General features: G+C 52.3%; 1 protein-coding gene across 2 annotated transcripts; it reads right to left on the bottom strand.

Annotated features, from left to right (window-relative positions):
* Positions 1-950: 950 nt before the first annotated feature.
* CHAF1A (chromatin assembly factor 1, subunit A (p150)) lies at positions 951-25,886 on the bottom strand. Of its 2 annotated transcripts, XM_004688880.2 has the most exons (15): positions 25,740-25,886; positions 23,092-23,142; positions 20,340-21,199; positions 15,901-15,957; positions 12,712-12,941; positions 12,479-12,539; positions 12,106-12,174; positions 9,246-9,472; positions 8,619-8,787; positions 8,424-8,504; positions 7,918-8,010; positions 6,674-6,926; positions 5,799-6,289; positions 1,827-1,923; positions 951-1,377 (listed from the first exon to the last, which is right to left on the bottom strand). In XM_004688880.2, the coding sequence occupies exons 1-15, from the start codon at positions 25,789-25,791 to the stop codon at positions 1,301-1,303; spliced, it is 2,868 nt and encodes a 955-aa protein (XP_004688937.1). In that variant the 5' UTR covers positions 25,792-25,886; the 3' UTR covers positions 951-1,300. The 2 variants fall into 2 exon arrangements, with proteins under 2 accessions (XP_004688937.1, XP_012585346.1); XM_012729892.1 differs by lacking the exon at positions 15,901-15,957.
* Positions 25,887-27,375: the final 1,489 nt, after the last annotated feature.

Genomic DNA, 27,375 nt, shown 5'->3' on the forward strand with positions numbered 1-27,375 from the left:
CTGTGACAGGCCTGGTGCTTCAAGGTTCCTCTGGTATTTTTCGACATCAAAAAGGGTAGGTTTGTTATAAACAGGGAGAGGGTCGCTGGCCCAGACGGCAGGCAGAAAGCTTTGGCGGGAGAGCTGCCGAGGCTCCTCTCACTGTGACCCCAGCCAGTGAGGCCCCACATGTGCCTCGGGGGCACCAGCAACTCTGGCTTACATCTGTCACCTGAGTCTCGTGGCAGTACCTGGGCCAGCCTTCCTCACCCTGCCTCACGAGCCCACCCGTTTCCTGTCCCTAATTGCTTCTAGGACGCGACGGCCACGTGTCAGATACCCAACTGAAATGAGTCTAAGAGGACCAGCCTGGGTTGGGTTGTCACACCCATGAGTCTAGTACAGAACGCTGCACCCCTTCTCCAACAGGAGGGTCAGCCGAGGGACAGGGCCCTCTCCCTGTAACTAGGGTGTTTGTCAAGCCCACTCCAACAGGGCTGGGGAACAACGACCCCTGGAAAACCAGCAAGCATCATGGCTGCCACATGGCAAGAGCCTAAGGGTAGTCACCTTGCTGTGGGCGAACTGCTGTGCAGCTGAATTGTCTCCCTTGGGGAAGTGAACAGAACTGGGCGCGAGGGGCTGGGAGGACGGGGCAGGTCACCAGGTGGTCCTGAGAACTTGGCCAAACTCGGCTCCCTGCCTTCAGCACACTGGGCTGCTCTCTGGGCCTTGCTCTGTCGGGCTGCTCCAGGGCCTTGAAGCCAGGGCTCTGCAGTCACTGGCCGGATCCACACGTCTGTTTCAATGCCTCCCACAGGGACCAGACCTTGTGGTCAGCTTAGCACCCAGGTCCTGGTGCTGGGATTATACCCTGCACACCTACCTACGGGCTGGGAACCCAGCTCCACGCGCCTGTGGGGAGGCCTCACCCACCCACCCACCAAAAAGACGACACCACCAGATCGGGCCAGATGAGCGTTTATACAGGTCTGCATTGGGGGACTCCAGTTCATTTACAAGCATCGGGGCACAGCGCCTGCTAGGGGATCCACGAGGCGTGGCAGGCCTTCCCCTCAGAAGTCGTTACATTGCAATAATGCTTTATTAAAGGGCAGGTTAATATGCAGCTTCTGGGGGGGAGTTTTTACAAACATTAAAAAGAACAAATCAAGCATCCTATATAAAACTTTCCAAACCTCCAGGTGAGGTCTGTGAAGCAGGACAAAGTGCTCTTTACACAGGAATCGTAGGACTTTCAAGTATCTGAGCGGCGTCGAGAGGACCCTAACCATCTACGTACATACACGGCAGCGGGTGCTCAGGACGGGCTCTCGCTGATGTCGATTCCCACGGAACTGCTGGCTCGGGCAGCGGTTTTGCACAGGGCCTCGACCACTGCAAGGCAAGACAGGAAGGGGGCTTTGGCCGGCCACACCCGCCAGACGTCCTGCTCCGTGCCAGCGGGCCCGGCACAGCTGGGGAACCTTCTTGGGGTGGGACCCCCGACTGACCGGGGAAAAGGAAAGGCCACAGCTCTCAGGTATGCAGAGCCTCAGGTCATTGGTTCCCCCAAGCCCAGCCACCCGGGCCCCTCCTACCCTGCTGCCCACCTTGCTGCCTGACACTCATCAGTAGCCTTCAGTTCTGACACCCTAAACGCAGCTTTCAGAGCAATGCAGCTCTCCCCCAGGGCCAGAACCAATATCCACACCCACGTGAGAACGGCTACCGAAGCCGTGGGGCCCTTCGGTGCGCCTGTGTGCCCTCTCTACAACAAAGGGCGCACGGGAGAGTGGGCAGTCACTCCGTCCTGCCAGACAGACAGCGGGGCCGGCCTTTCTCACCCGCAACACCTGAGACGTCCATGACCACACTGTCGCCGTCCTCCTCCTCCTCCTCCTCCGTGTCTGCTTGGAAGCCGTCCAGCTCCCCAGCCCCCACCTGGCCAGACAAGCGCAGACGGTTAACAGCAGCGGCAGACGGGAACGGCTGTGGGCCCCCACACTGCCACGGGCCCCCACACTCCTCACCTCCTTTACCCGTCTGGCACGCCTCTAAGTTCAAGGAGTGTGTTTGATGACCAAAGGAAACCTTGGGGCATTGTCTCAAATGAACAAATCAAATTCAGATCTCTCAGAACTACTGTTGCTTTTGACCTGATTGGAAACTAATTTGGCTTCTGACTTAGGATTTGAGGTTTCTGCTTTGCTTTGAAACTGAAATTGATGGAAGCACTCACTGTCTCTGAACTAAGGAAACTGGCAGGGGAGGTAGACAGGCTTATTTCAACACAGCGGCTATTTTCCAAGACACTTCTACAATGCCTCCATCACACACACAACAGACAACCGTGTGCCGGAGAAGGGACAGCCAAGTGCCAAGACAGCTCTGCAGACCATGTCCCGGGCTTGCTCAAGTGGCCCCTTCAGCTCCTGGTGTACTAGCTGCAGGGCCAGGTTCTGCAGGTGGGCAGACATGAGACACCCCAAGATAGGCGCTGCCCCTGGAAGAACGTTAAGGACTGTTTTCAAGTACCGGTTGCAAAAGAATTGTTTAACTGGCCAAGAAAGGCAAGACTGTCAAGCTTGCAACTGTGCTGGTGACAGCTACCTGGCATCAGGCGCGTGGGGTGGCCTGTTAAGCCACAGGAATAAAGACCTCCAGCACTACGAGTCCTGTGTAAAGAGCATATGCCCAGTCACTGGGCTCCACACAGGAGCTGCAGTGGTGATGAGTAAAGGTTTGTCTGGATCCAGAAAGTCTGCGGAGGAACCACCACCAACCTGCAGCTCAGAGGCCTGAAGTGTGAACTGGGGGCCCCCAGTCCCGCTGTGCTGAGTGCCGATGCAGAGGCGGCCAGAAGGACACGTGAGGTCCTCAGCAGTGAGGATGCTCGGTGATGGTGAAATGCAGACTGTGCGAGACCTGCTGAGCTGTTAGCTCCATTTTGATGACAGAATAATTTTACCGGAAGAGCCAACTAGATCTCCTTTTATAAAACAGTGGCTGGAAGAGACTGCGTTGCCCGAGCCCACACGGGTGGCTGGGTGGCCGGGCTGACATCAGCTGCAGCCACCACGGTCTCACTAGACCACAGCACTGCAGGTCCCACAGGTCTGACTGACTGCCTGGAAAGCTAATCATTTGAAAGTCCTCACAAATGAAAAACATCCAAACGAAACGACATAGCTGCACAGATTCACAGCTCAGCACCATCCTTCCCAAAGGGCTGAGAAGGACCGGCGGACGCCGTCGCCAGACAAGGGCTAGACCCACGTCCTCCCAGGCCTCCCACGCCACCCCCAGTTCCAGCTGCCTCTCCACGTTCTGCACATGCCGTGCGGTGGGGCAGGCGCTACGCAGTGGGCCCCCAAATGGCCTTCCACTCACCCTGCCAAGACCAGCCGAATTCTGTTCTGAATCCTGTGGTTAAGTCTCATGTCCCCAGTCCCTCCTGCAGCAAGGGCGCCCGTGCCTGCGCCTTGGGAGGACGCAGCAGCCCTCGTCCTGCTGGCTGGAGGCTGGAGGCAGAGCGCTGCCTGTGCCCACACAGCCCCACACGGAAGGCAGGAGCCTGGTCCTGGCCAGCAGTTACATGGACTCGCGCTTGCTCCCGGAGTCAGCCAGCAGGTCTGAACCACGTTCTAGAGGGCTGTCACCTGTGGCCAACACGATTCCAGAGGCCAAGGGCTGTTGAGCAAAGGGGCCCCACCTCCAGCACCCCGAGAACTGGGCTCACTACCACGGAACTGCTGAGACCAAGGGGCTCAGAGCTTCCCTCAAGAAGTGCCCGGTGGGTGCAGACGTGCTGGCCTGCGCTGTGATTCGGGGGCCTTCCCCTGGGTTCCGACACCTACGGGTCAGAGTCACTGGAGCTGGTGTTCCAGAACTCCAAACATTTTGAACCGCTCCCCCAGCAATGTGCATGCCAGGGCAGTTTCAGACGCCTGTAAATGAGTGGTTAATGCCCAACGGGGCCAGCACACAATTCACTGTGTGGCCTTCAGGGCGGCGCATCAGAGTCTAGGCACGGCGCCCACAGTGACTGAGAAGCAGAGGCCACTCGCCCCCACAAGTGGGCGTCACTGATGAAAGCCCCGCCTGAGTCCAGGCGCGCACTTCCCTCGAGGCTTGTGAACACAGGAGCTTCTTGTCACCACTGCAATGCAGCGACTCTCCCGGCAGAGGCCACAGGCTGCAGGGCGACAAGCACTCCCAGGGGGACAGGGCGATGCGCACGGGTGCGGACTGCCGCAGGGTGTGGGCAGAGGCCTGCAGACAGCTGGAGCGAGCAGGGCGCTGGCTGCCTCAGCCGCTCTCAAGCTCCTCAGCCAGAAGCAGCCATGTCTGATGCTTCCGAGTAACAGTGACAACGGTGAGAAGGCGCAACTGCCTGGGCAGCAGGACCACGGACTGGATGAAGTCCATCGTTCTGAGCCGGCAGAGACGTGGTTGTGGGCCTGGGACCCGACTCCTGACCCAGCGCGTCCCCACGGGACCAAGCATGTCAACAGGCCGGGCGTGGCTGTGCACGGCCAAGTGGGACCAGAGCTCTGGGGAGTGACAGGGAGAACCGACGTGACACTGCACCATTCTGACACCCCCACTTGCTGTGAGGGCTAAAGAAGTTCCCAGGCGTCCAAGACCCATCTGTGGGCAGCAGGGAGGTGGTTAGACATCATCCTGGGGACCCTAATGACCATTCTGTTTTCTAGACTGAATATTACCAAAATATCTGAGGAGCAGGTGGGAGCTGAGGATTTTGGGTGGGGGGAGAGAACACTGGCCCCCTCCTCTCCCTGTAGTACCCCACCTTCAGCACAGGACTCCAGGACCCGTTTCTGCGACACTGCCTCTTAGCCCTCATAAAACGCAGTTTCCTAAAAGCTACAATTCTGCGAGGTGTGCGCCTAAAAGGAGGTCCCATCGCTCACATACAGCAACTTTCCAGGCCGAGCAGATGTGAGAGAAGAGGCTCTCTACCCTCCTGTGTCTGCACAGAAACCTCTGCGCCGCACACCAGAGCCCGCTGCTGGGGCGGCGGGCCCAGGCCCTTCTCATGCCCGTCAGAGCAGGCCGGCGGCTCCGCCTGGCTGCCTCGCCTCGCACAGGCCCCAGGTGCCACGCGCCTTCTCCCCCGAGCACCCCTCAATTAGCGACTGAGCAACCACTTGCTTCCTGGACTCCCCTCTGTGTCTCCTGCCTGAGGGCTTTCTGCTCACCATCGGGTCCCTAAAACCTGGGGCGTCCGGGACACTGGGAGTCTAGGACAGCTCTTTGACATAGCAACACAAACCCCTGAAAACTAAAGTCACTGCTTGGAACGCGACATGACACTTGAGAAACGAGCTGTCACGCCACGAAACGCCCTGGGGAAGCGGAACTGCACACGTCACTAAGTGAAAGGAGCAAGGAGGCGGCGTGATCCCCATCCAGGACGCTCTGGAAACGCCGATGAAGCTGTCAAGACAGCGTAAGTGGTTGCCAGGGACTGGGGGGCATGACGAGGTAGACTTCATGGGGTGAAGCTACCGTGCGATGCCGAGGGCGGACTCATGGACCCAAACCCAGGATCGGACGACGGGCTCGTGCCAAGCCTGGGCCGGGGACAGCCAGGTGTCCACGGGAGCCACTGGTGTCACAAACACCCCTCTGGAGGGGACTCTGCCGGCGGGGAGGCTGTGCTGTGGGAGGTTGGGAGGGTGGGAATTCCTGGTGCCCTCAGTCACCTCGATTGCGCCGGGAAGCCCACCGCGCTGCCGAGTATCAGCCTTCTAAGACCGGACGCCGCCTCGGGCCTCGCCCGCCAGGCTCACCTGCCCGTCGTGCCTGCGCTTCTTCATGAACTGCGTGATGCACATGCTGCCCGCAGACTTCCTCTTCAGCGGCACGGGGGTCCCCTGGCCAGGCCCCGTGGCAGGGACGTTGCCACTGTCCTCCCTGGTGGCCGAGGGCACCGTAGTGATGTAACTCCACTGGCATGGCACGGGCAGGTGCTCCTGGTCAAAGCTCTTCAGCACCTGCGGGTGGACGTACCAGCACATCCTGAAGTCCGGCCTCTTCTCATACACCGAGTTCTCGGAAATAATGCGCTTGAGTCTGGCTTTGGAGGGGACAGCGGTGTCCTCGCCAGCAGTAGGGGTCTGTGGGCGTGAGGAGCCAGGGCTGGGGGGGCTGGCGGAGCTGCTCTCGGGGCTGCCGGTGTCCCTGCCAAGCCGTCCTCGGCGGCAGCACTCCTGGAACTCCTGGATGATCACTTTGCTTCCGTTCACGTTCCCGTGCAGCAGCGGGAGCAGCTGGGCCAAGACTGGCGGGAGAAAGGGAATGAATACCGCGCAGGGCCGCCGCAGGCGGGGCTGACTGAAGTCACACGACTTCGAAACCCGCACTTCGCATGGCGCGAACTGCCCCGTGCCACTCCCGCTCTGCCTCTCCTCAGTGGTCACTGGGCCTCCCGGGCGGCAGCGGTGAAGCAAGGGCTGTGTGACCCCGGGCCAGGCCTCCTCTGGGCCTCTGGCCCAGGGAGTGAAACGGCTAGAGCAGCTGCTCATACGGTGAGTATCAGGACAGATGCGCTGAGCGTGCTCTGGCTTTGCCACTGGTCCAAGGAACCATCCATCCAGCCGCCTCCTCGAGTCCCCCAGAGCGCGGAGCCACCCTCTCCTCCCCCCACGCCCGCGCCAACACTCACTCTGCTGGTCTCTCTTCTCTCTCTTGGAGGACCTGGGCGTCTGCTCCTCCTCGGAGGGCGCTGCCTCCAGGATGCACGCCGTGAACTGCTGCAGCACCTTGAGGTCCGCACTGCTGTCCTTGTCGGACGCCCAGACGCAGCCGATCTTCACAGGCTGGAGCACGCGGAACCGCTTCCCCTTGGCCAAAAACTCGTCCCACTCCTGGGCTTTCAGCTTCTGGCGAACCTTGTGGTTCTCTGGGTCCGCACACTCCTGGGCAAGGGAGGAGGGGGCAGATGCTCACTCAGGTGCCCACTAAGCTCTGCCCACGACAGTGGGCCCAGAGCACAGTGGGGAGGGTGGGCCGGTGTGCAAAGGGAGGGCCAGTCCTGGAAGCACCCGCGTGCCTCCCCACCTCCACTGGGTCCCCGGTCACCCTCTAGGCAGTAAAATGGGCAGACCGAATGACAATGGGCACTTCCTTTCTCTTGGTATTTCAGTTGCATCTACCTATGCCTGTGACTGATGATCAACAGGTATTTTCTTCCTGTCACCTCACCAGAAATATACAATCCCACATCTGTCAAATCACCAGGCCATAACCACATACCCAGCAGGGCTGTGTGGTTGGTGTCTGTCGACACCAGTCTCCAGGACAGATGTGTTCACAGGTGTGAAGACACCCATTCCCCTCGCTGATCAGGAATACAGTGAACACACGCCCTTGCCCCTCCCTTATGGATAACAACCTCCCTAGCCACACCACACCACCGCCCGGACGCTGCAATCTGACAGGCCTCTGGAGTGCACAGAATGGCTGGTCAAAGTCCCACATGTGAAGCAACTTAAGAGTTGGGGGGATGGTGGGAATTGAACTGGAATCGTCTGGAGAGATAGAAATGTTCTAGAATTACTTTGGGTGGTGCTTTCACAAATGTAGTCAATGTTAAAACTCATCTCACTGAATAATTAAGATCTACATATTCTGGTTTACTTCTGCTAACAAAGTATTAAAAAACAAGTTTCATGTCCTGACCCACAACCCACAGAGTTTCTTCAGAGTTTCGTCTCACAGCACTGACCTTACTGGGACCTTTCTCCACCCTCCCAGGCAAAACTCAAGTACAGGCTCAAGCATCCCACAAACCACTACACGCTGGGAACGGCCTGCACAACCGTGCGCAACTGGCCGGGCAGTGGGGTGAGGCCTCCAGCGCCCTTCCGGGTCAGCAGCCCTCAAGCGCACTCCCTGGACACTCCTCACCTCAGTTACTCCTTCATCCTCAGACAGGTACCCGTGGGGCACAAAGAAACCATCATCCTCATCTTCATCATCTCCAACATCATCATCGTCATCCTTAAAAAAGGGGGCCAGTATGTTCACACATGTGGGAACAGGCTATGCCTCATTTAAAATTATCATCTGTAAACACCTAAAATAGCAAGTTTTCTACTACCTGGAGTATTGTTTTCCTACAGAACCAGGAGGCACAAGTGCCATTAGCTAATCCTGATTCATCACGGTGGGATGGGGGGTGTTCAGGCAGAAAGCAGCTTGGATGTAAGATGACGGGTGGGAGTGCTTGTGGAATGATGGGGCACACCCCCTGGCACCACCCTGACCTGAAACCAGTGGGTCAGCATCACCAGATAAAGCTTTTCCAAGAGGTTAGAAGGCCAGACACTGGCAGCACGACAGGGCAAACACAGGATGTGAGTCCAGTACCCTGCACCTGCCCTGTCTCCTGGCAAAAAGGCGTCTGTGCTCACCCCTTCGCTGTGGGACAGGGACTCCCCTGGCTCCTCCTCTTCCCACTCGTCGTCACTATCCACCTCATAGTCAAGCAGCGACTGAAAAGACAAATATGCGTGCGGTCTTCAGAGCTGGAAGGAACATACACCAAACCCAAGAACCCAGTGGGGAAAAGGACAAAATGAGGGTATGCACCTGGCCCCCAAACTCACCCTGTCCTGGGCCCAGGGGTCCCTTGGACGGATCACCGTTGTTTTCTTATTCCAGGTCCCCCAGTATGCTGGTCGGTGATTCTCGGAAAACTGCAGGAGCTTCATCCTGCCGAACTTCTTCCTTTCAGGAACGCCATCGACTTTGCCGCTCTCCACGATTACCACGTCACTGAGGGAATGCCACGTTCAGTAACGTTACCCCCTCCTCTCCACCCGCAGCCTTCCGGGGAAGCAGGCCACAAGCACACCACCAGCAGTGACTGCTCCCGAAGGAAGCTTGGGAGCATGGATTCCAGGGACCCAAAGCCAGGAAGGAGAAACAGATGGTCAAGCTGCTGCCTGCCCAGCAGCACATATGAACTGGGGTGGACGAGAAAGGCAAATCAGCAAGAATGGGGAGATGCCCTGGGTCGGGGAGGCGGGTCGGCAGAGAGCACCCCTCCAGCAGAGGCAGGGAGCGCGCCAGCACCAGGGCTTTCTGCAAGGCCCCTGCACAGGCAGCCGGAGTCGTCCAGGCCTGAGGCTGGCCCAGTTGTTCGGCAGGAGGCCAGAACCAGAGCCCTGCCCAGATGCTGTCAATTGCGCTAACTTCACCAGCCATCGAACTACGGTCTCCCCATCACTAACCTGTTAAAAATTTCCGAGTTCCGATTAGAGACCGTGGTGGGTCCAGACCTGAGGGGCTGTCGACCTTTTAGATCTTTCAGAAAGGAGAACTCACTGCTCTGCTGCTGGAGGAGCTGGTCCAGCTGACCACAGAGGTCCTGGTCAAAGGCAGTCCGGCACCGAGGGGCGAGGACCATATGCTCTTTGATTTCAAAGGGCGCAAACTTCCCACAGGAGCCAGCCAGGGTCTGAAAGGAGAAGAGGCCCAGTGGCACAGCCGGGCAGTGGGGGAGCACCCCGCAGTGGCAAGGAGGGTGCAGGGCGTCACTGCTTCCAAGATGCACCCAGGTTGGCAAGTCAAAAGGCCACATGCTGGGTGAGGCCAATTACTCCAGGCTCTGGAAGAGGCAAAAACTTCATGCCAGAGACAAGGTTGTCAGTTGCCTGGACGTGGGGTCACGGGGTGGGGGTGTGTGGAGACTGACTGCAGGGAGGTAGGAATAGTCTAAATCTAAATGACAAAGATCGGGATCTCAGGCATTACCACACCTCACTGAACAGCAACCCTGAAAAGGGTGAATTTTACTGTGCACCATGTCTCAACAGCCTATTATTTTTAAGGAGGAAAACGAGCCCCGAGGTTGAGGGAGAGGCCCTCAGTTATGCGCCCCCAGCAGAGGCCAGCAAGCTGGCACAGACACGAGCCCCTCCCCACACACAGTTTCGGCAAAGAAGCCAACCCTCAGCAGAAGGACTGGCTTGCTATAGCTGTGTCGTCAGAGAATCATCTCAGAAGCTCTGATGGTTTTGCTTCCCTTTGATCAGGCTCCATCAGCAGCTTTTTTGGTCCACAAAGCCAAACAGGTTACATGGGGCTTGTCAAGAAGGATCAATGTCTTGAAATTCTGCATCAAAAAGCGAGTCTTCCGGGCCCTCCCTGGTGGCGCAGCGGGTTAAAACACAGCACTGAGAATCTAAAGCTGCTTCAGCATGAGTTCGATTCCCGCCTGCCCCGGAGGTGACCACATGGTGTGTCAGACCTCTCCTGACCCGCCCGCTGCTCCCCTCAGCAGTGTACTTTGTCGATCTGCCTGTTCTGTTCCCCACTCTGTCTCTGGTGAAGCCTCTCACCGCTCCTGAGCCTCTGGCCTGTACCCCAGTTCTGTATGCACAAATAAATAAATCTTAAAAAAAAAAAAAAAAAAGCGAGTCTTCCCCTCAGAAAGAAAAGAGCTGAGGCCAATGGCACTCACTATGGGAAGCAAAATTTCCAATGTCCAGACCATGCCCATCAAATTCTCTGGGGAGGGAGCTGGGCCCTTTAATTTTTAGCTCCCTGACAATTGCAACATTTGGCCTGGGACAAGAATCAGCAGGCTGTTCTCTCCACAGAGGGACACTGGGAACATCCAAGGGACAGCCAGGCCCACAACCTGTGTCAAGCAAGGCGTTCCATGTCCAGGTAAGGTGAGGAAGTAAACATACATACAAATCATAAAAAGTGAAAGTGCCTCTGTGATCCTGGGGTACACAAGGCTTTCCATGCAAAAGCCAATGTACACCAGAGAGTAAAAAGATTTATTCCAGAGCAAAAAAATTCTATATAACAGACACCATAACAAAATTAAAGGCAAATAACAGACTGAGAAAATACTGCTGTATTTATCACCAGGGATGAAAATCCAGAGTCTAGAAACAACTAGAGCCTGGGGGCAAGCCAATCCCGTAGGAACAGAGGGAGAACAGGAAGCTGGCAAGCCACGGAAGAGAAAAAATGTCAAACAAGCACGACAACCTGTTCAGCCACCCCACGACCAAGGAAAACGAAACGGCAGGCGAAGCACGACATCAACCTTTCACACATCAGGCCGCCAAGTCCGAAGCTTCACAGTGGGCAGGGGGCCGGGAGGGCCGGCCACGGCTGCAAGGGGCCTGCGTCAGCATTTCCGCTGGGCGGGCACCTGGGCACCAACACAACTGTGTCGATGTGCACATCCTGGCCCGGCAGCGGGCCACCCAGCGTGTCCCGAAGGCAGGCAGGCACCAGGGCAAGACGCTTGCCTGTCCCTGAGCACAGGTGGGCGTCGGCAGGGGAAGCACAGAAACTGGCCACGCCCACACGGGGGGACATGTGCACCAGAGAGGAATGAAAGCAATCACGGGGTTCAAGGACATCTCCGGAAGTGACAGGCCGCGCAGATGAGGGCGGTCAGCAGGCCCTCCACACAGCCCAGACCGGGATGTCTGCACACCAACCTCGCCTAGTGACGCATCTCTTGACCCCCATCTCCTCGTTAAGCCACTCAAGACTATAAATTCAAATGTGCCCGGGAAAGCAGAACCCGAGCACAGCCAAGTATGCAAAATGGCGACATCATAAATTCAGAACATCCTGGCTTATATGTGTATCAACGCACAAGTAGACGTAGTTGTGGAAAGCAAGAAAGCTGTGGAAGGATCCACTACCATCAAAGGAGCCGGGCTACCTCTGAAGGGGGGGGGGGTGGCTCAGGGTTCCACAGCAAGCGCCCGGGCCAGGAGGTGCCGCCCAGCCAGGAGGTGACAAGCAGGAGCTGCAGAGCTCCGGTGGTTGTAGCTCCACCTTCACTCCCCTGGTGAGTGCAAGCCCCTGAGGCTAAGGACCAGGCCTTCTCTTCCCCTTCCTCTCTTCAAAGCTCCCAACACTAACCCTCTGTAGTTTTACCACGTGTCACTTTTTACCTTTTCAAGAACACAGTGAAGAACAGAACGACGAACCTCCAGACTTACCAAACCAAGTGCTCCTGAGGAGAGAGGCTCCCTCCAGACAGTCGGGAGACACCCTTTCCTTTTTAAACAGGAAAAAGCCAACAAGTGGCGCCACAGGATGCCAGCTGCTCACCTTGGGCGCCTGGGGGGTCTTTGGTTTCTGAAAGAACCTCGTGATTTCGGCCTTCTCTGCTTTAATGCGCTGCAATTTAAGAGACGAGGGGCTGAAGAAATGAAGGCTCCTAGAATGCCAGCATTTTTAAAGTTTAAAATGTTTATCTCAAGTCTCAAAACGTATCAGCTCGGTACAGCCAATCTCAAAAACCCAGAATAGCTCGTGGGCAGGAGGGAAGGGTGAGCCAGTGTCATGAGGAACAAGCAACGTCACATGGACGCCCACCGGCCGCCCCCTCTGGGGCCACCGGGCCTCCCTCGCCGTAGGGAACACCAGACGGAAAACCCGGTGTGCCATCTGGACGCGCCCTCAGACAGGGAGAACACTCTACCTTTTCCTCCTCTCTCAACCGTTTCTCCTCTTCCTTTTTCCGCTTCTCCTCCAGTTTCGCCCTGCGACACATGAAATTCAACTTCAGCTGACCAGAGTACAAAGCCTGCATTCCGGAAGCAGCAGAAGCGGCTCCCCCAAGCAGGAGGGCGGGCGCAGCAGGCCAGAGGTTTCCTTCCACCCTCCAGGTTGGGCGGCCAGGTGGCCACTGGTGAGGCCTGGCTGCGCACTCACTCCAGTGCCTCCTGCCTCTCCTTGCGCCGCTCCTCCTTGAGCCGCTGCTTCTCCGCCCTCTCCCGCTCGTCCTTTTCCCGTCTCTCTCGCCGCTCCCTCTCCTTCAGCTCCTTCTCCTCCTCTCTCTTCTTTTTGGCTTCTTCCTTGGCGCGTTTGGCCTCCTTTTTCAACTTCTCCTTTTCTTCCTTCTCTGCTCGTAATTTCAGTTGCTTGCCCAGACGCTCCTTATCCTGTAGCCAAGAGACAAGGGCACAGGTGTAGCCCTGAGGACCCCCGGAGGGCCAGGCCAGGATCGCAGAGGGCTGCTGAGACAGAGCCTGATGTCAGCACAGCGCACACAAGGGCCCCTCCCGTGCGCTCGCCCCTCAGGACCAAGAGTGACCGGATCAGACCCTGAATAGCCCAAAGAAGGAAAGTGGGAAAGTGCAGAGGGAGAATTCCTGACTGCAAATAACAAAACGGATGCCAGAGGGGTGCTGGGAGCGGGGAGCAGACACGGGATGTGGGTGCTGCACTGACAGCGGGTGAGGCATGCTCAAAGGGGGCGGGGGGGGTCCGAAGTTGTGCTCCCCCAAATCAGCAAACCAATAAAATTGGAGAGCAAAATAAATGCCATCTTTAATCACAGGGTAAAGTTTTTCACTGAACTTAAATAAAAAAAATAGTGATAAACATTTCCAGCTGCTCTTGCAGGTCCTGGCTATTAGGCTTGAACTGCATTTATTAAACTGGGAAGTAATGGGAAAATAAAGCTATTAAAATACCTACAGGTTTTATGTCATCACCGCTAAGATAAAAATATTTTTTTTTTAAAGATTTATTTATTTGTACAGAACTGGGGTACAGGCCAGAGATGCGAAGGGTGAGAGGCTTCACCAGAGACAGAGCGGGGAGCAGAACAGGCAGATCGACGAAGTACACTGCTGAGGGGAGCAGCGGGAGGGTCAGGAGAGGTCTGCCACGCCATGTGGATCTCCTCCGGGGTGGGTGGGGATCGAACTCATGCGGAAGTGGCTTTAGCTTTTTAGTGCAGTGCTTTAACCCGCTGTGCCACCAGGGAGGGCCCAAAAATATTAAAAAAAAAAAAAAAAAAAGATTTATTTATGCAGACAGAACTGGGATACAGTCCAGAGGTGAGGGAGGCAGGGTGAGAGGATTCACCAGAGCCAGAGTGGGGAGCAGAACAGGCAGATGTGCTGAAACATACTGCTGAGGGGAGCAGTAGGGGGGTCATAAGAGGTCTGCTGCGCCCTGTGGGTCACTTCCCTGGCTGGGGATCGAGCTCGCGCTGCAGTGGCTGAGACAGCTCCATAGTGCTGTGCTTTAAACCATTACACCATCAGGGAGGGCCCGACAAAAACATTTTCTTTCCATTCCCACCAACCCTGCTAAGTCTTAAAATAATGGAGAACAAATGAGAACACATAAAAAACTAAAGCAAAACCTAAAATTCTTTGTCTTTAAAACTATCAGGAACTTACAGAGAGATTAGATGAAGAACTGATTATTGGCAGAAGTCAACTAGTTCCTTTCACATTCTTTAAAGCTGGAACATTTCATTTTATCACATCAGTTCCTCATTCCAAAGATCGGTATGTGGCCCAGAGCATTGAGTTATTATATAATCTTAAATTCCTATTAAAAAATTCTGCCTGGGGCCCTCCCTGGTGGCACAGTGGGTTAAAGTACTGCACTAAGAAGCTAAAGCCGCTACCGCATGAGTTCGATCCCCACCTGCCCTGGAGGAGCTCCACATGGCGAGGCAGACCTCTCCTGACCCGCCCGCTGCTCCCCTCAGCAGTGTACTTCATTGATCTGCCTGTTCTGCTCCCCACTCTGTCCCTAGTGAATCCTCTCACCCTCCGTATCTCTGGCCTGTACCCCAATTCTGTATGAATAAATAAAATCTTAAAAAAAAAAAAAAATTCTGCCTGATGGAATGGTGATTGGTTCCTAACACAACCCAAGATAATTTCCAAAGGCCACTAGCCAGCCAAGACAGGATCCTCAAAAGTCAAAGACCTGACAACTGAGCTTTCGGCTTCAAGCGAGGGCACGTGCCCCCATTGCCACACAGAACACCGCACACTGCCCCGACAGCACCCGAGCCCTGTGAGGAGTCAAGCAGACAGACGTGCAGTCAGAAGTGTCTGAATGCTCATTTCTGCTAAGTATTCTCTGCATTCCCAAGAAAAGGAAGCCAAGATGTGAGATCTCTGAGTCCCCACCTGACTCCTTCCTGTGCCTAGCTGAAATTCCAAGGAAGAATGAGATAATCTCTAAAGCGGCCATCAACACTGACTAAGCTACACGGTGCCACATGGCGAACAGCTAGCTAACTGTCCTCGGTGCCTCTCCATGAGTCAGCACGGAGTGGGGAGTAGCCCATTGGCCTCTGCTCTTCACTCCAAGAAAGGTAGTGAAGAACGGAGGTCCCTCTGGGGCCTCACTGGTCGCCAAGGGGTTAAGTCTCAGTACTATGAAGCTATCTGCGGCCACTGTAGCACGAGTTCGATCCTCAGCCAGGGAGTGACCCACAGGGCACAGCAGACTTCTCCTGTCTCCCTGCTGCTCCCCTCAGCAGTGTGTTTCTATACATCTGCCTGTTCTGCTCCCCACTCTGTCTCTGGTGAATCATCTCACACACTCCCTTGCCACACCCCCACACCTCTGGCCTGTACCCCAGCTCTTATATGCATAAATAAACTAAAAAAAAAAAAAAAGGTCCCTTCATAGCTGTGTGAGACTCGAATCCTAGATAACAAAATCAAAGACTGAGCCGGAAACCACTGAATAATAATCCCCCATCTAGTTTAGAAGGCGCCAGAATATTATGCGCTGGGGCAGCAGTGGAACTAGAGCCCACCAGCAGGAGATGAGACTGGAAAGAAGGGGCCTCGGGGATGGCCACTTTCAGCTGTAATGGGAGGCCTGACTACTGAGGCAGCAGTAACTGCAGTAATGACTGAATGATAAGAGCTTAGAAATAGCTACATGCAGAAACTTAGGATTTAGCAAAGCTTAAAATGATGCAACCCCCATGTCAAGAAGTGTCAAACGAGGCAGAACAGACTGGTGCTCAGAGTAAGCAGGGCAAACACCGGGCCGAGGGAAATGCGAGGCTTTGCATTACTATTTAATGCAAAAAGCACAGCAGGGTAATGCTCTATTTCAGGGAAAATGTCTTACTCTTAGCAGTCTCATCCTGTTCTTCTCTGCAGAACCTTTGACCAATTTCTTAGGTATCTGAAATGAAAGACAGTTATTGTTTAAAATGTGGACAGGGGAGATGACTCGCACTATCAAGAACTTCTTTGCACAATGAGAAATATGAAAACCTTTTCTGGTAGCCAGTTCCACCCACAGAACAAAAATGCTGGCGAGGGCCAGCACCCTGCACCCATGCACATGCATGCACCCAGGACAAACGGGGGCGGGGAGACATGCGTGCAGAGGGCTAAGCAGAAGAACAAGGCAAGCTTAAAAATAAAAGCAGCGTCCAGTGGGCAGTGGCCTGGAAGTCAGGCATAAGGCAGAATAGTCAGAGGGCCCGCCGTGTCCACATCAGACTGCTGATTTTGTCCAAATCATCCTGATGATTTTCTGAAGAGGCGGACAGGGAAATAGAACATGAATTTTGTTGGTATCATATAGAAGAATTAACACTGTGAATCAGATAAATCACGTCTATGGGCTGGACTCCCCCAGACCATAAAATGCGCTCTGCGCTGTGCAGATCAGCCTTTCAGCTGCTGCGAAAACTCAGAGTAAGAGGTCAGCTCCTCAGCGGTGGCACTCCAGTTTGGACCCCAACATGCTACTGCTCTGTTGCAAACTGAGTGTGGGTGACAGGATTCACCAGGATGTCCATCACCCTGCTGGCCCTGTGGTCCTAGATAGGGATCTGAATAAAGGGTTCGGACCATGATGCCTAAGTGATCCTCAGAAAAGGACCCCTGGACTCAAAAACAATGGAGAGACACACGAGGCTAGAAGGCTGCCTGAGGCCCGCTTTAGACGTGGAGAAGCAGTCAAAACCTGAGACTGGGTGTCAAGCTGAAAAATCCAAAGGCACATTTCTCTTGAAATGACCTCACCTCCTGATAAAACTAGGTAACTGATTTTCTGTCTGGGGAAGCCTAGTCCCCATGCAAAACCTGTTACAGAACAAAATGCGCAGACGAATACCCCCAAAGGCCTTCTTGTGATGTGCCAAGTTATTTCTACAGTCGCCCCTCCTTCAGGAAAGCCCCCACAAAAATGCACTCAGTAAATAATAGCCAAGCCATAGGTTTGTAATATAGTCCTTAAAAATAACCAGACCTTCACGTTCCAAAAAACAGTTTAGACTCCCGGGAATGAGAAAGAAACATAATTATAATATATGGGCCATGCGAAGAAACAAAGTGATACTGTGTCTTCCTCCAGGATCTCTCTAGCACATGCCACACACAAGAGAAATAGTGGCAACCCTGGGGCACAGTGGCAGAGATTTGCATAGGATGGACTTCCAAGTAATCTGGGCACCTGAGTACAGAAATTAAAGACTACAGGGACACAACTGTGTCAGAATTATCATTTACAGAATACTCCTCTTCAGTCATCAGGGAAGTAGGCCTAATCACACCTGTACCTGCAAACTTGAGAGCCAGTTCTGCCCCAAACAGACAAAGCTTTAGTGCTGAACACTGTGGCCGGTCAAGACCCTGGGAGTAATTTTTAAGAAGATGTTCCCAAATTATTGTTTCTTCAAAGCAAGATTCTTTAGATCTACGAGTACTTAAAAAAGAAAAACATGGGCCCTCCCTGGTGGTGCGGCGGGTAAAGCACAACATTAAGAAGCTAAAGCCACTTCAGCATGAGTTTGATCCCAGCCCTGGAGGTGACCACATGGCCAGCAGACCTCTCCCGACCTGCCCGCTGCTCCCCTCTGTCTCTGGTGAGTCTTCTGCCACCCCTGCACCTCTGGTCTGTACCTAGTTCTGTATGCATAAATAAATAAATCTTAAAACAAAACCAAACTCTCAAAACTATTAAACTCCCCGGGAGGGGACAGCAGAAACTGCACTTAACAAACTTCCAGGAAGGAAGGAAAGTGGGGAAACCTCAGGGCTCCACAGGAGCTTTTACTGTGCCATTGCAGAGTGGACTAACAGCCAGTAAGAATCACACATACTAGTCTGCACACGTCTGACAAGACTCTGCTAAAAAACTGAAAGGAGACAGAAGGAAAATGGACCAACAAAAACATTACCCCAAAGACACAGGAGTCAAGAAAAACTTGGGCCCCACAAAAGGGAGAGGTGTTCGAGTTTGGGGCCAACTATGAAATGAACAAATTAACAAAATTCTGCTTTCTGGAAGCGGCAAGACTTTTGGAAAGTGGTGTACACGGCGTGGAAGGGGCTCTGGGCCAGGCACAGATATATTCTGGAACACTTCATGGTGCTCACAGACCCGAGGGGTCACCCGGCACCAGTGTGACATTCTTTGGATAGGGAGACCCTGCTGCTGGAGACGGCACTTTCTCACCACAGGCTCATGGGCAGTCCGAAGCCTCCACCACCAGCAGTGTAAAGTATCCGTACAGCTGCCGGCACTGCTTCTCCAGGGCATCTAGACTCCCAGGCCGTGTTCAGTCAGACCCAGCACTGCAGCAGCAGGATTTCCTACACTGTCAGCTGCTAGGCCAATGGAGCCAGGGGACAGAAGCTTCAAGACAACAGCCACCTGCATTTCCTAAGTCTGGCATGGCCATAAAAACACACTTTAAAGAATGAAGCTGCGAAGAAAAATGAAAACATGGGCATGTCATGTGGTCCACTGGCTCTAACACATCACCACAAAGCAGTTCTGCAAAGCAGAAGCAGCAGCCTTCAAGCAATTTAATAGATGGGACAAGATGGTGGCAGCAAGTGATTACAGACTTAAGGTTTTGAGTCTGGACAATGGCTCAGATAGAAGTCTTAAAAATGTACACCACAGGGGCCTCCCTGGTGGCGCCAGGAATCAGCAATCTGAACCTATTGGCAGTTCCTGCAGCCTAAGTTCAATCCCCGGCCAGGGAGTGACCCACAGGGCCCAGCAGACCTCTCCTGTCTCCCGCTGCAGTGTATTTCAGTAGATCTGCCGGTTCTGCTCCCCACTCTGTTTCTAGGGAATCCTCTCACCACCACACCTCTGGCCTGCACCGCAATTCTTGTATGCATAAATAAATAAAATAAATCTTACAGAGAAAAAATGTATATAATAATCTGCCATATTCACAAACTTAGAAGAAAAAAGACTGCTCTACGCTTGATATATATTTTGTGAACCTAGGAAGGGAACCATTTTTCCTTTCTCCTATACTCCTTAGGAGCTAGAGACATGAAATGGAATCACCTAGAAAAATAATTAGTCCGTTAGAGGTCGAATCTCAGAAGTCAATCCAAACTGGTGACTTATGGTCAGAGTACAGTAGAGATGAACCACTCCATATAAAAACCCAACGAGAATTAAGTAAAAGTGCTATAAACCCAAAACTCCATCCTTAAACACACTTGGGGATTCTTGGCCTATTTTATTAAGTATACCCAGGTTTTGTCTTTTGTTTTTTTTTATAATATAATAGTTTATTTTTACATTTTGTACATTTTTTTTTTCATCTCAATTGTAATCCCTGTGGGTTTCCCATCACCATAGTCTTGTGCACTTCCCTCCCCTGTTTTTGATCCCATTCCCCTCTACCCAGGTTTTAAGGACAGGTAAGAAGAGACATTTGTCATGGTACTAACCAAAAACAGTGTCAGAAATATGTATTTAGAAGCCATCCTTCTGGGACTCTAAAATGGCAGTTTTCTGGCTTGGGTCATCATTACTCTGATGAGGCTGGCTTTCAAGATGGCAGCTGTGCTGATAAGAGCTGACCCTACAGAATCCACCACACTGGGATCCCTGCAATCTTGGGTTCTCCTCACCCGTTTCCTGACCCCCATCACCAATATTCCCACAAGTGTGTGCTGAGTAAGAGGAAGGAATGGAGGAAGCTGAAGTCCAGCCGGAGGGCTTACGGAAGCCTGTTCACGTTTGTTACTCCCTACCATGGCTAAGCTGACCAGTATCACCAACTAGGTGTAAATAACCAGGGCTTCCAGACTGGCACTAAGCCACTAGCACATGGCAGTCACGGGCTAACTAGATACCTCTATTGGTTTTTGATATGAAAAAGATTTCTACAAGTCTACTTTTGGGGGGGGTCACAAGACCTAGTTTGTGGTTCCACTGGCTCAGCCCCTTTCCATGGGGAGGAGGGGGAGCACACAATCAGCAAGTAAAAAGTGAGAGGAAGGAAATGCCTGGTGGCACAGGGGTTAAAGCCTCAGCGTTATCAAGCTGTTGCCAGCCACTGCGACCTGAGTTTGATCCCCAGCCAGAGAAGTGACCCACAGGGCCCAGCCTGTGCTCCCACTGCTCCCCTCAGCAGTGTGTTTCAGTAGCTCTGCCTGTTCTGTCCCCCATTTCCTCTCACCTCCCATACCTCTGGCCTACACTCCAGTTTTTGTATGCATAAATCCATAAACAAACCTTTTTAAACAACAGCAAAAAAGTGTGTAGGTACCCATGCTGGGACTCGGGGAAATACTCACTCTGTGGACTGGTGTGCAGGTGGGGAGGGGACTGCCAGGCTGCTTTCCAGGAGCAGGCTGCCCCTCCGGGGAGCTGGCAGGGGAAGAGCTCAGGGATGAATGGCTAAGCACCAAGTCTTCTTCAGGGCCTGACTCCGGGAGCTCACCCTCAGAGGGGAGCCCCCTGCCCAGGGGGGTTACTGGAGACTTGGCTCGGGGGGGTTTCACAGCCAGAATATCCTGTAAGACCACCACAGGCACCTTCTTTTTGAACAGGACACCCCCCGCTTCACTCCAACCGTCCTGTTCCTTTTCCAAAAACATCCTTGGACCACCCATCAGTTCAGAGCAGCTTTGGGGTGAATCTTTCAGCTCCGCCCCACTCCTTCCTGTGCCCTCCCAGCCAGCAGCCTCCTCCTCTGTGTGGCACGGAATGTCTGAAGGGAACGCGTCAGCAACCACCGCGCCATCCTCCTCTCTGGCCGTCGGCAACGGCTGCCTCTTGTCTCCAGTTTCTTCTCTGACTCCACTTACAGCCTCCCCCTGAGCAGAAGCTTCAGAGTTTAGCTTGTCACGGGCCACAGAGCTGTCTGTTCGGTCACTGGAGTCCTCAGTCAAGTCGATGATCTCGGTAGTCGGGCTAATGTTAGTTTTGACTCTATTTCCTAGAAAGTTATCTAAAGGACCCTTCCCATTGACAAGTTTTGGCTTCAAATCTCTGTCAGAACCCACATGACAGTCATTCTCCAAGTTGTCCAGAGAGGTTTCCAACTCAGGGACTCGGCCTCGCATAGGAGCACCTTGAGAACCACTAGTGACGCCAGGCCCATCCTCAGTCTTCTCCTTTGGGATGAGATTCAGGCGCTTGAACGGCAGCCGGGCTGAAAGGAAGAGAGATGGTCATTCTTTCAGTGTGAAATGCGACAACATTTAACACCCCCAATACTTGAAAATCAATGGCTTTGCTGGGCTCCGGGAGAGGGGGTTTTCAGTTCTAAAAGGGTACTATCTTTGAGCATTTTTCCAACAACAGTTTTTAGCAGGGATGTTACTAGAATTTCAAGAGATATTTCTGATCAGTTCAAGATCTAGTTCAAATTCCGAATTTATTTATAATAGGTGGCAAGCTCACTCCTCCCTGGTGGCACAACAGGTTAAGGCGCAGCACTATGAAGGTATGGCTCCACCGCAGCATGAGTTCGGTCCCTAGTCAGGGAGTGACCCACATTACGCAGCACACCTCTCCTGGCCCACCTCCTGCTCCCCTCAGCAGTGGGTTTCAGTTTTCTGCCTGTTCTGCTCCCCACTGTCTCTGGTGAATTCTCTCACACACACCCCCATCCCTGCACCTCTGGCCTATACCCCAGTTCTGTATGCATAAATAGGTAAATAAATTAAAAAAAAAAAAAAAGCTGGCAAGGTAGAAGGTAACTCACTCTGAAATACAAACATTTGATATGTTTGTGGAAGGATTTTTCTCCCTGCCTCTGATATCCCAGGCTCCGCTAGCCTGTCTTGTCAACCAAAGAGCTATTCTCTCATTGCTTACCAAGCTCCCAGCTGGTCCTAGGAGATGCATAGCAATACCTTAGGACAGCAAACAAATTCATGTGAGCACTTCCCGGCGGGCCCACATTTGCTTGAACACCAGTACTCCTCTATTTCATAATGTAATACAACAAACAAACCTGCTCTGAACCAGTTTCTGAAACAACCACACCCTTGGCTTCCACAGTGCGCCCCCAGCCCTTTAACCTCAAGCTTTTACCATGATTCCTACCAGCACCAATCTTCCCGTCGGTCTTCACAGATGGCAACCCCCACAGATAACCAGTCAATGATTAAAAACATAAACCACTTCACTAAAAACAGAAAAAACATGATCCAGTGACCCCACTTTTGGTATCTATCTCAAGAATACAAAACTTCAACAAAAAAAGTATCTGCTTCACAATGTTTCTCACAGCATTTTTGGCAACAGTTCAACTGGAAGTAACCCAAGCGCCCACTGACAGGGCTGGAAAAATATGGGGTTTACCCACACGACGGAATGTAAGGGGAGGCAAACTGCTACCATTTGCTCAGTAACAAAAAGAGCTAGAGCTGTTTGCTTATGTGTAGCAAAATTAAGTCAGAAAGGTAAAAAAAAAAAAATTAAGACAACTCACCTATCTGAATAAAAGAAGGAATCAAAGCAAACTGACAAAGCAAATAAGTATGAACTACCTGATACTGACATAGTCAAAGTGAGGTTCTAGAGGTTGAAAGGTAGGGGAGAGGGAGAAAGGGTTAAAGGGGTAGGTAGCAGGGAAAACAAAATTTTGAAACCACAGTTTATAAATCCAGCCATTAAGATGGCCTAAGGATAGATGCACAGTCTTTTTTATGCACGACTTGGGGAAGTTCACCTGCCTGTACACCACAGGTTCACCGAGGAACGTGCGGCAATACCTGAGACCTCACTGGGGAAGAGGTCAGGGGTGCTGCTCAACTCCGCACAAAACAGAAAAGCCTCCCATGAGAAGCCATCACAAAATGTCAACAGTGCTGAAGTAAAGACAGCCTACTAGACTATAAAGGCAGGTTCCTGGATTTGCTCCTGGGAGCCCAAGCAGACAGCAGTGTATGACAACGGGTTTCGCAGCTTCCGACTGTAGGGCCCTTTGGTGCTTCTGCTGAAGACAAGAGATGCAGCTGCTCAAGGGAATTAAAATAAAATTGAGAAGACAATGGAGACTGGGAACAAATATTTACCCCATGCCCAGGAAGTTACCTTGTATTAACTTCTTGACTGGAAAAGCTGGCCGGTCTTTGCAATCCATGGCTGCGAATAAATGTCAAAGTTTAAGTTATTAAATGCTGGCAACAAGAAAGAAGCAAGTACACAAGCCCAGCCCCCGGGAGTTTGCGGCCCCTCCTCCACACCGGCAGTGCAGAGGCGAATTTCTGGTTGTCACCACCGGGAGTGGGGGTCCCGACCACTAATGGGGAGAGGCCAGGGACACTGCTAAATAGCCTACCATGCACAAGAGCCTCCCCCCACACCCAAAAACAAATTCTCTAGCTCAAAATAGTAATAGATTGAGAAATTCCACCACTGGGTCAGACCACCTTTATTTTCTTTGTGCACTTATCCCTCCGAAACTTGAGTTATTCTTTTTATCTCCTCTCACTAGAACGGCAGCTCTGTGACAGCTGCCGGGAGGCCTGCTCCCCAAAGTACCTGCGCGGTGCACCCGCCTCCGAGTCTGGCTATGAATATATACAGTGGTAAGAGCACTGAAAGGGGGCACGAGAAAAGCAGAGATAAAACATTGTATTACCAATTTCACCCTGGATACGACCCAAAAACAACCTCTTCTAACCCAATCCCTCCCTGTCACCAAATCTGTAAGTTAAAAATATGGTTTTTCTTTTTAAATGGTTTATAAAAGTAATACAACTGAAAGCACTTTGAGCTTGCCAGACAGAAAATGAAATGCTGTCAAGATATAAGGGAGAATGTTTTCCCATACCAAACAATCTCAAGAAAAGCTTGGGAAATGACAATACATGGGACTGAGTCTTTGTGTCGGTATCTTTAAATAGAATTAAGTTTAGAAGCTGACACCTGCTAGGAGACCTGGAGTCTAAAAATCTAGGTTGGTTATTTTGGGCAATCTATGCATGTTTTATAAACTACACATACGAGTACTTTTGAAGAGATGAGGCTTCTTAAAACCCCAGCTTGTTCACAGGTGACACTGCCTCCTCCACCCCAACCTTAGATTGATTATAAGAAAGGTGTCCCAAAGGGGGGTGGGGCGGGGGGTGGGGAGAGAAGTGCACGGAATTATGGTGATGGCACACAGGTGACTTGGTGATGGGAAACCCGCGGGGACTACAACTGACATGAGAAAAAAAAAAAAGTAAAAATGTAAAATGAACTGTTATTAAAAAAAAAAAAAAAAGTGTCCCAAGAATTCACCTTTCCTTTCCACCCATTTCAAGACAATCACATTCAAGTTTTATGTTGCCAGAATATGGCTCCCCCGCTCATCCCCCCAGACCAACTAAAGGATAGTTTTTAGTCACTAAATTTATGTGTAAGAAGCAAGGACTTATTGGCATGGCCCTGAGTCACCAGCTTTGATGCAAGTGGAATCAAACAACCCAGGTCCTGAAGCAACCTCAGGTGGACATTAAAAACAGACCCCATTCATGGGGCCTGACAGCCGGAAGGTACAGTTACAGCACTCTTGTGTATAAAGTCACAACTGCCCTTTACTTTGAGGTTTCATTCCACCTAATTTTGTCTGGAATAAAATACCTTTCTCTTTTATGGCAACATGATCATAGCAGGTAGAACTTTTTAAATTGAACATCATTACTTGGTCCAATAAGACAGCCTCACCAACTTTATTTACACGAATCTGACTTACTTCACACTGTGAAATCACAAAGCCTGGAAACAATTACAGTACAGGTTCTCAACCAAGAGACGATTATGCTCCCCAGGGGACACCTGGTGATGCCTGGAGACATTTTTGGTTGTTCCCACTGGGGAGAGACTGCTACTTGCATGTAATGGCTGGAGGCCAGGGATGCTGCTCAACACCACAGCACAGAGGACAGCCACAATTGTCAGTAGTGCCAGAGCTGAGAAAGCCTAAACTACCTGATGGCCCTGCCAACCCTTAATTCATTCAAACAACACATTATTTATTGTGTACCTACTATGTGCCAAGCATTACACCAAGTATTGGGAATAAAATAAGCCCCCAAGCAATTTTCCCAGCTAGGCAGGGAATATGGGCAGTCAGGTTTTCACGTTTGGGGGTTCGAGGGGTAACTAGATGCTAAAAAGCCCCTTCCCAAGATAATGGAGAAAGGCAAATTTAAAATTTTAACTTTGTATATTGGGAAGGTCAAGAACCCGAGAGCCCAGTTCCCTGACGATCTCGGCCATTCAGGCCTCCTACCTAGGCTTGCCCTGACCGGCAGACGAGAGTCGTTCAGGTTCCAGAGCCCCTGTGACCCTGGGGCCTCAGTTTCCCCACCCGGTCAGAGGATGCAGGGTCCAACTCCAACTTGCTCAGCGGACACAAACACACTGCAAACGGCAAAGCCGGCCCTTTCTTCTCCCCGGGCCTCAGTTTCCCCTCTTGCCCCCACTGATCCATCAGTTCAAAGGGACCAGGAAAGATGAGCTGACGCAAAAGAGCTGGAAAAATACTACAGAAGGCGAAACAATAAGGTCAAGGAGGCCGCCCGTCGGACCCCAAGGCCCTTCCTGAGGAGGGTGAGGCGCCGCGGATTGACCACCAGGTGCGGAGGGACAATCCCGGGTCGGGAAGCCCGTCCCCCCACACCCCTGCCGCTTCGGCCCGCATAGGCCGCGCGCGGTGCTCCCCCTTCCCCTAAGCGCAGGCCCGAACAGACCTGCGGCGGCTCCCCGGGCGCCAGGCACCCCACACTCCAGCTCCTCCAGCATCGCCGGACGGTGGCTCGGGCTGCCCTCCGGCGGAGGAGGCGCGGGCTCCGCTCAGGAGGCAGCCGCTGCTCACCCTCCCGCCCGCGCCGCTGCTGCCGCGGCCGCCGCGCTCGTATTTGGCGGGAACCGCAGCGACCCCCGCAGCCCGCGAGTCAATTGGGCGAGCCCGCGTCACGTGACTATCGCGTTTGGTAGAGGGGAGCGACGGAAACATCCTCGCGAGAGCCGTGACTTCCTTTTCTCTCGTGGCTGCCCATTGATACGTCCGTGAAAGGGGTGGAGCTTCCTCCAGTCATTGGCTGGAAGGAGGTGCCCTGCGATTGGGGACGGGAGGTGTCAAGCTGAGAGCTCTACACTGTGATTGGCTGATCGCGTGGGACAGCTCGGCCGAAGGGAGGCGGGAGAGCCCGTCTCTTAAACCTGGATGAAACTTTTTTATTTGGGTGCGGGTTGACAACCGGAACTGAGGTTTAGATGAGCTCTGAAGTTTTGAGTTGATCCCAATTGGAAATCGACTGAATGTAACAACAACATTTGAAACATAAATTAGTTTCTGAGGATACTAAAACCAAGGGAAATCTGGATAATACTCCAGAAGCAGCTAACATGCAGTAAATATATTCAGAATGTATGAAACGAATATTTCTGGTTTAATCTTCTTGATTCTTGCATACGTTGTTTCCTCACCTAGAACTCTTCGCAGTTCTTTTCCTAATTTCTAGTTAACTTTAGGGTCTTATATTTACACCTCAGAATCATTCCTCCCCCAACCCAAGAAATGAAGTGCCTACACCTGTTCTTTCTTGAGGGCCTCTCAGAGAATGTCTATTAGCATTTTTTTAAATTGATGAATCAAAAAAAATTTTTGGTCACTCACTAAGTGAGAGCAGGAATTTCTCATCGCTGTATCCCAGGGACTTATAGGTAATGATACATTAATAAACATTTGCTTGAATGCTTAGATACTAATTGATTGGACTGTGTGATCACCTAGGTTAAAAACTTCACAAAGAACAGGGACCTTCAGTGTAAACCTGCATGTCTTAGAAAATCACAAAATTAAATTCTAAAGCAAAGTAGAAGATGTGGGTAGAGAAGACTTAGCCCAGGTTTGGAATTCTGATTTTATAGATTGGATAATTAAATCAGAGGTGCTAGTTGAAAACAATGTGGACAAGGTGTGTTTGGGGATACCACTTTGGATGTCATATCTCACTCAGGGCCTCAAGTTTTCACATCTCAACCATGAGAATGTTTTCCCTTCCCTTGTCTGAAATTCTGGCATTCTGCAATAATTCAGACTGGTGGATCACTGTTGATGGTATACATCAGAATCACATGGGTTTTTTCCAAACAATTAAAAATAGTACCATTAGGCCCTTCCTGGTGGCACAGCAGATTAAAAGCACAGCACTGAGAAGCGAAAGCCACTTCAGCATGAGTTTGATCCCAGCCCCGGAGGTGACTTACATAGCATGGCAGACCTCTCCTGACCTCCCTGCTGCTCACCTCAGCAGTGTACTTTGTCAGTTGGCCTGTTCTGCTCCCCACTCTGTCTCTGGTGAATCCTCTCACTGCCCCTGC

The sequence above is a fragment of the Condylura cristata genome, unplaced genomic scaffold, assembly GCF_000260355.1.
Source record: "Condylura cristata isolate star-nosed mole 26May11 unplaced genomic scaffold, ConCri1.0 scaffold00025, whole genome shotgun sequence".
NCBI lineage: Eukaryota > Metazoa > Chordata > Mammalia > Eulipotyphla > Talpidae > Condylura > Condylura cristata.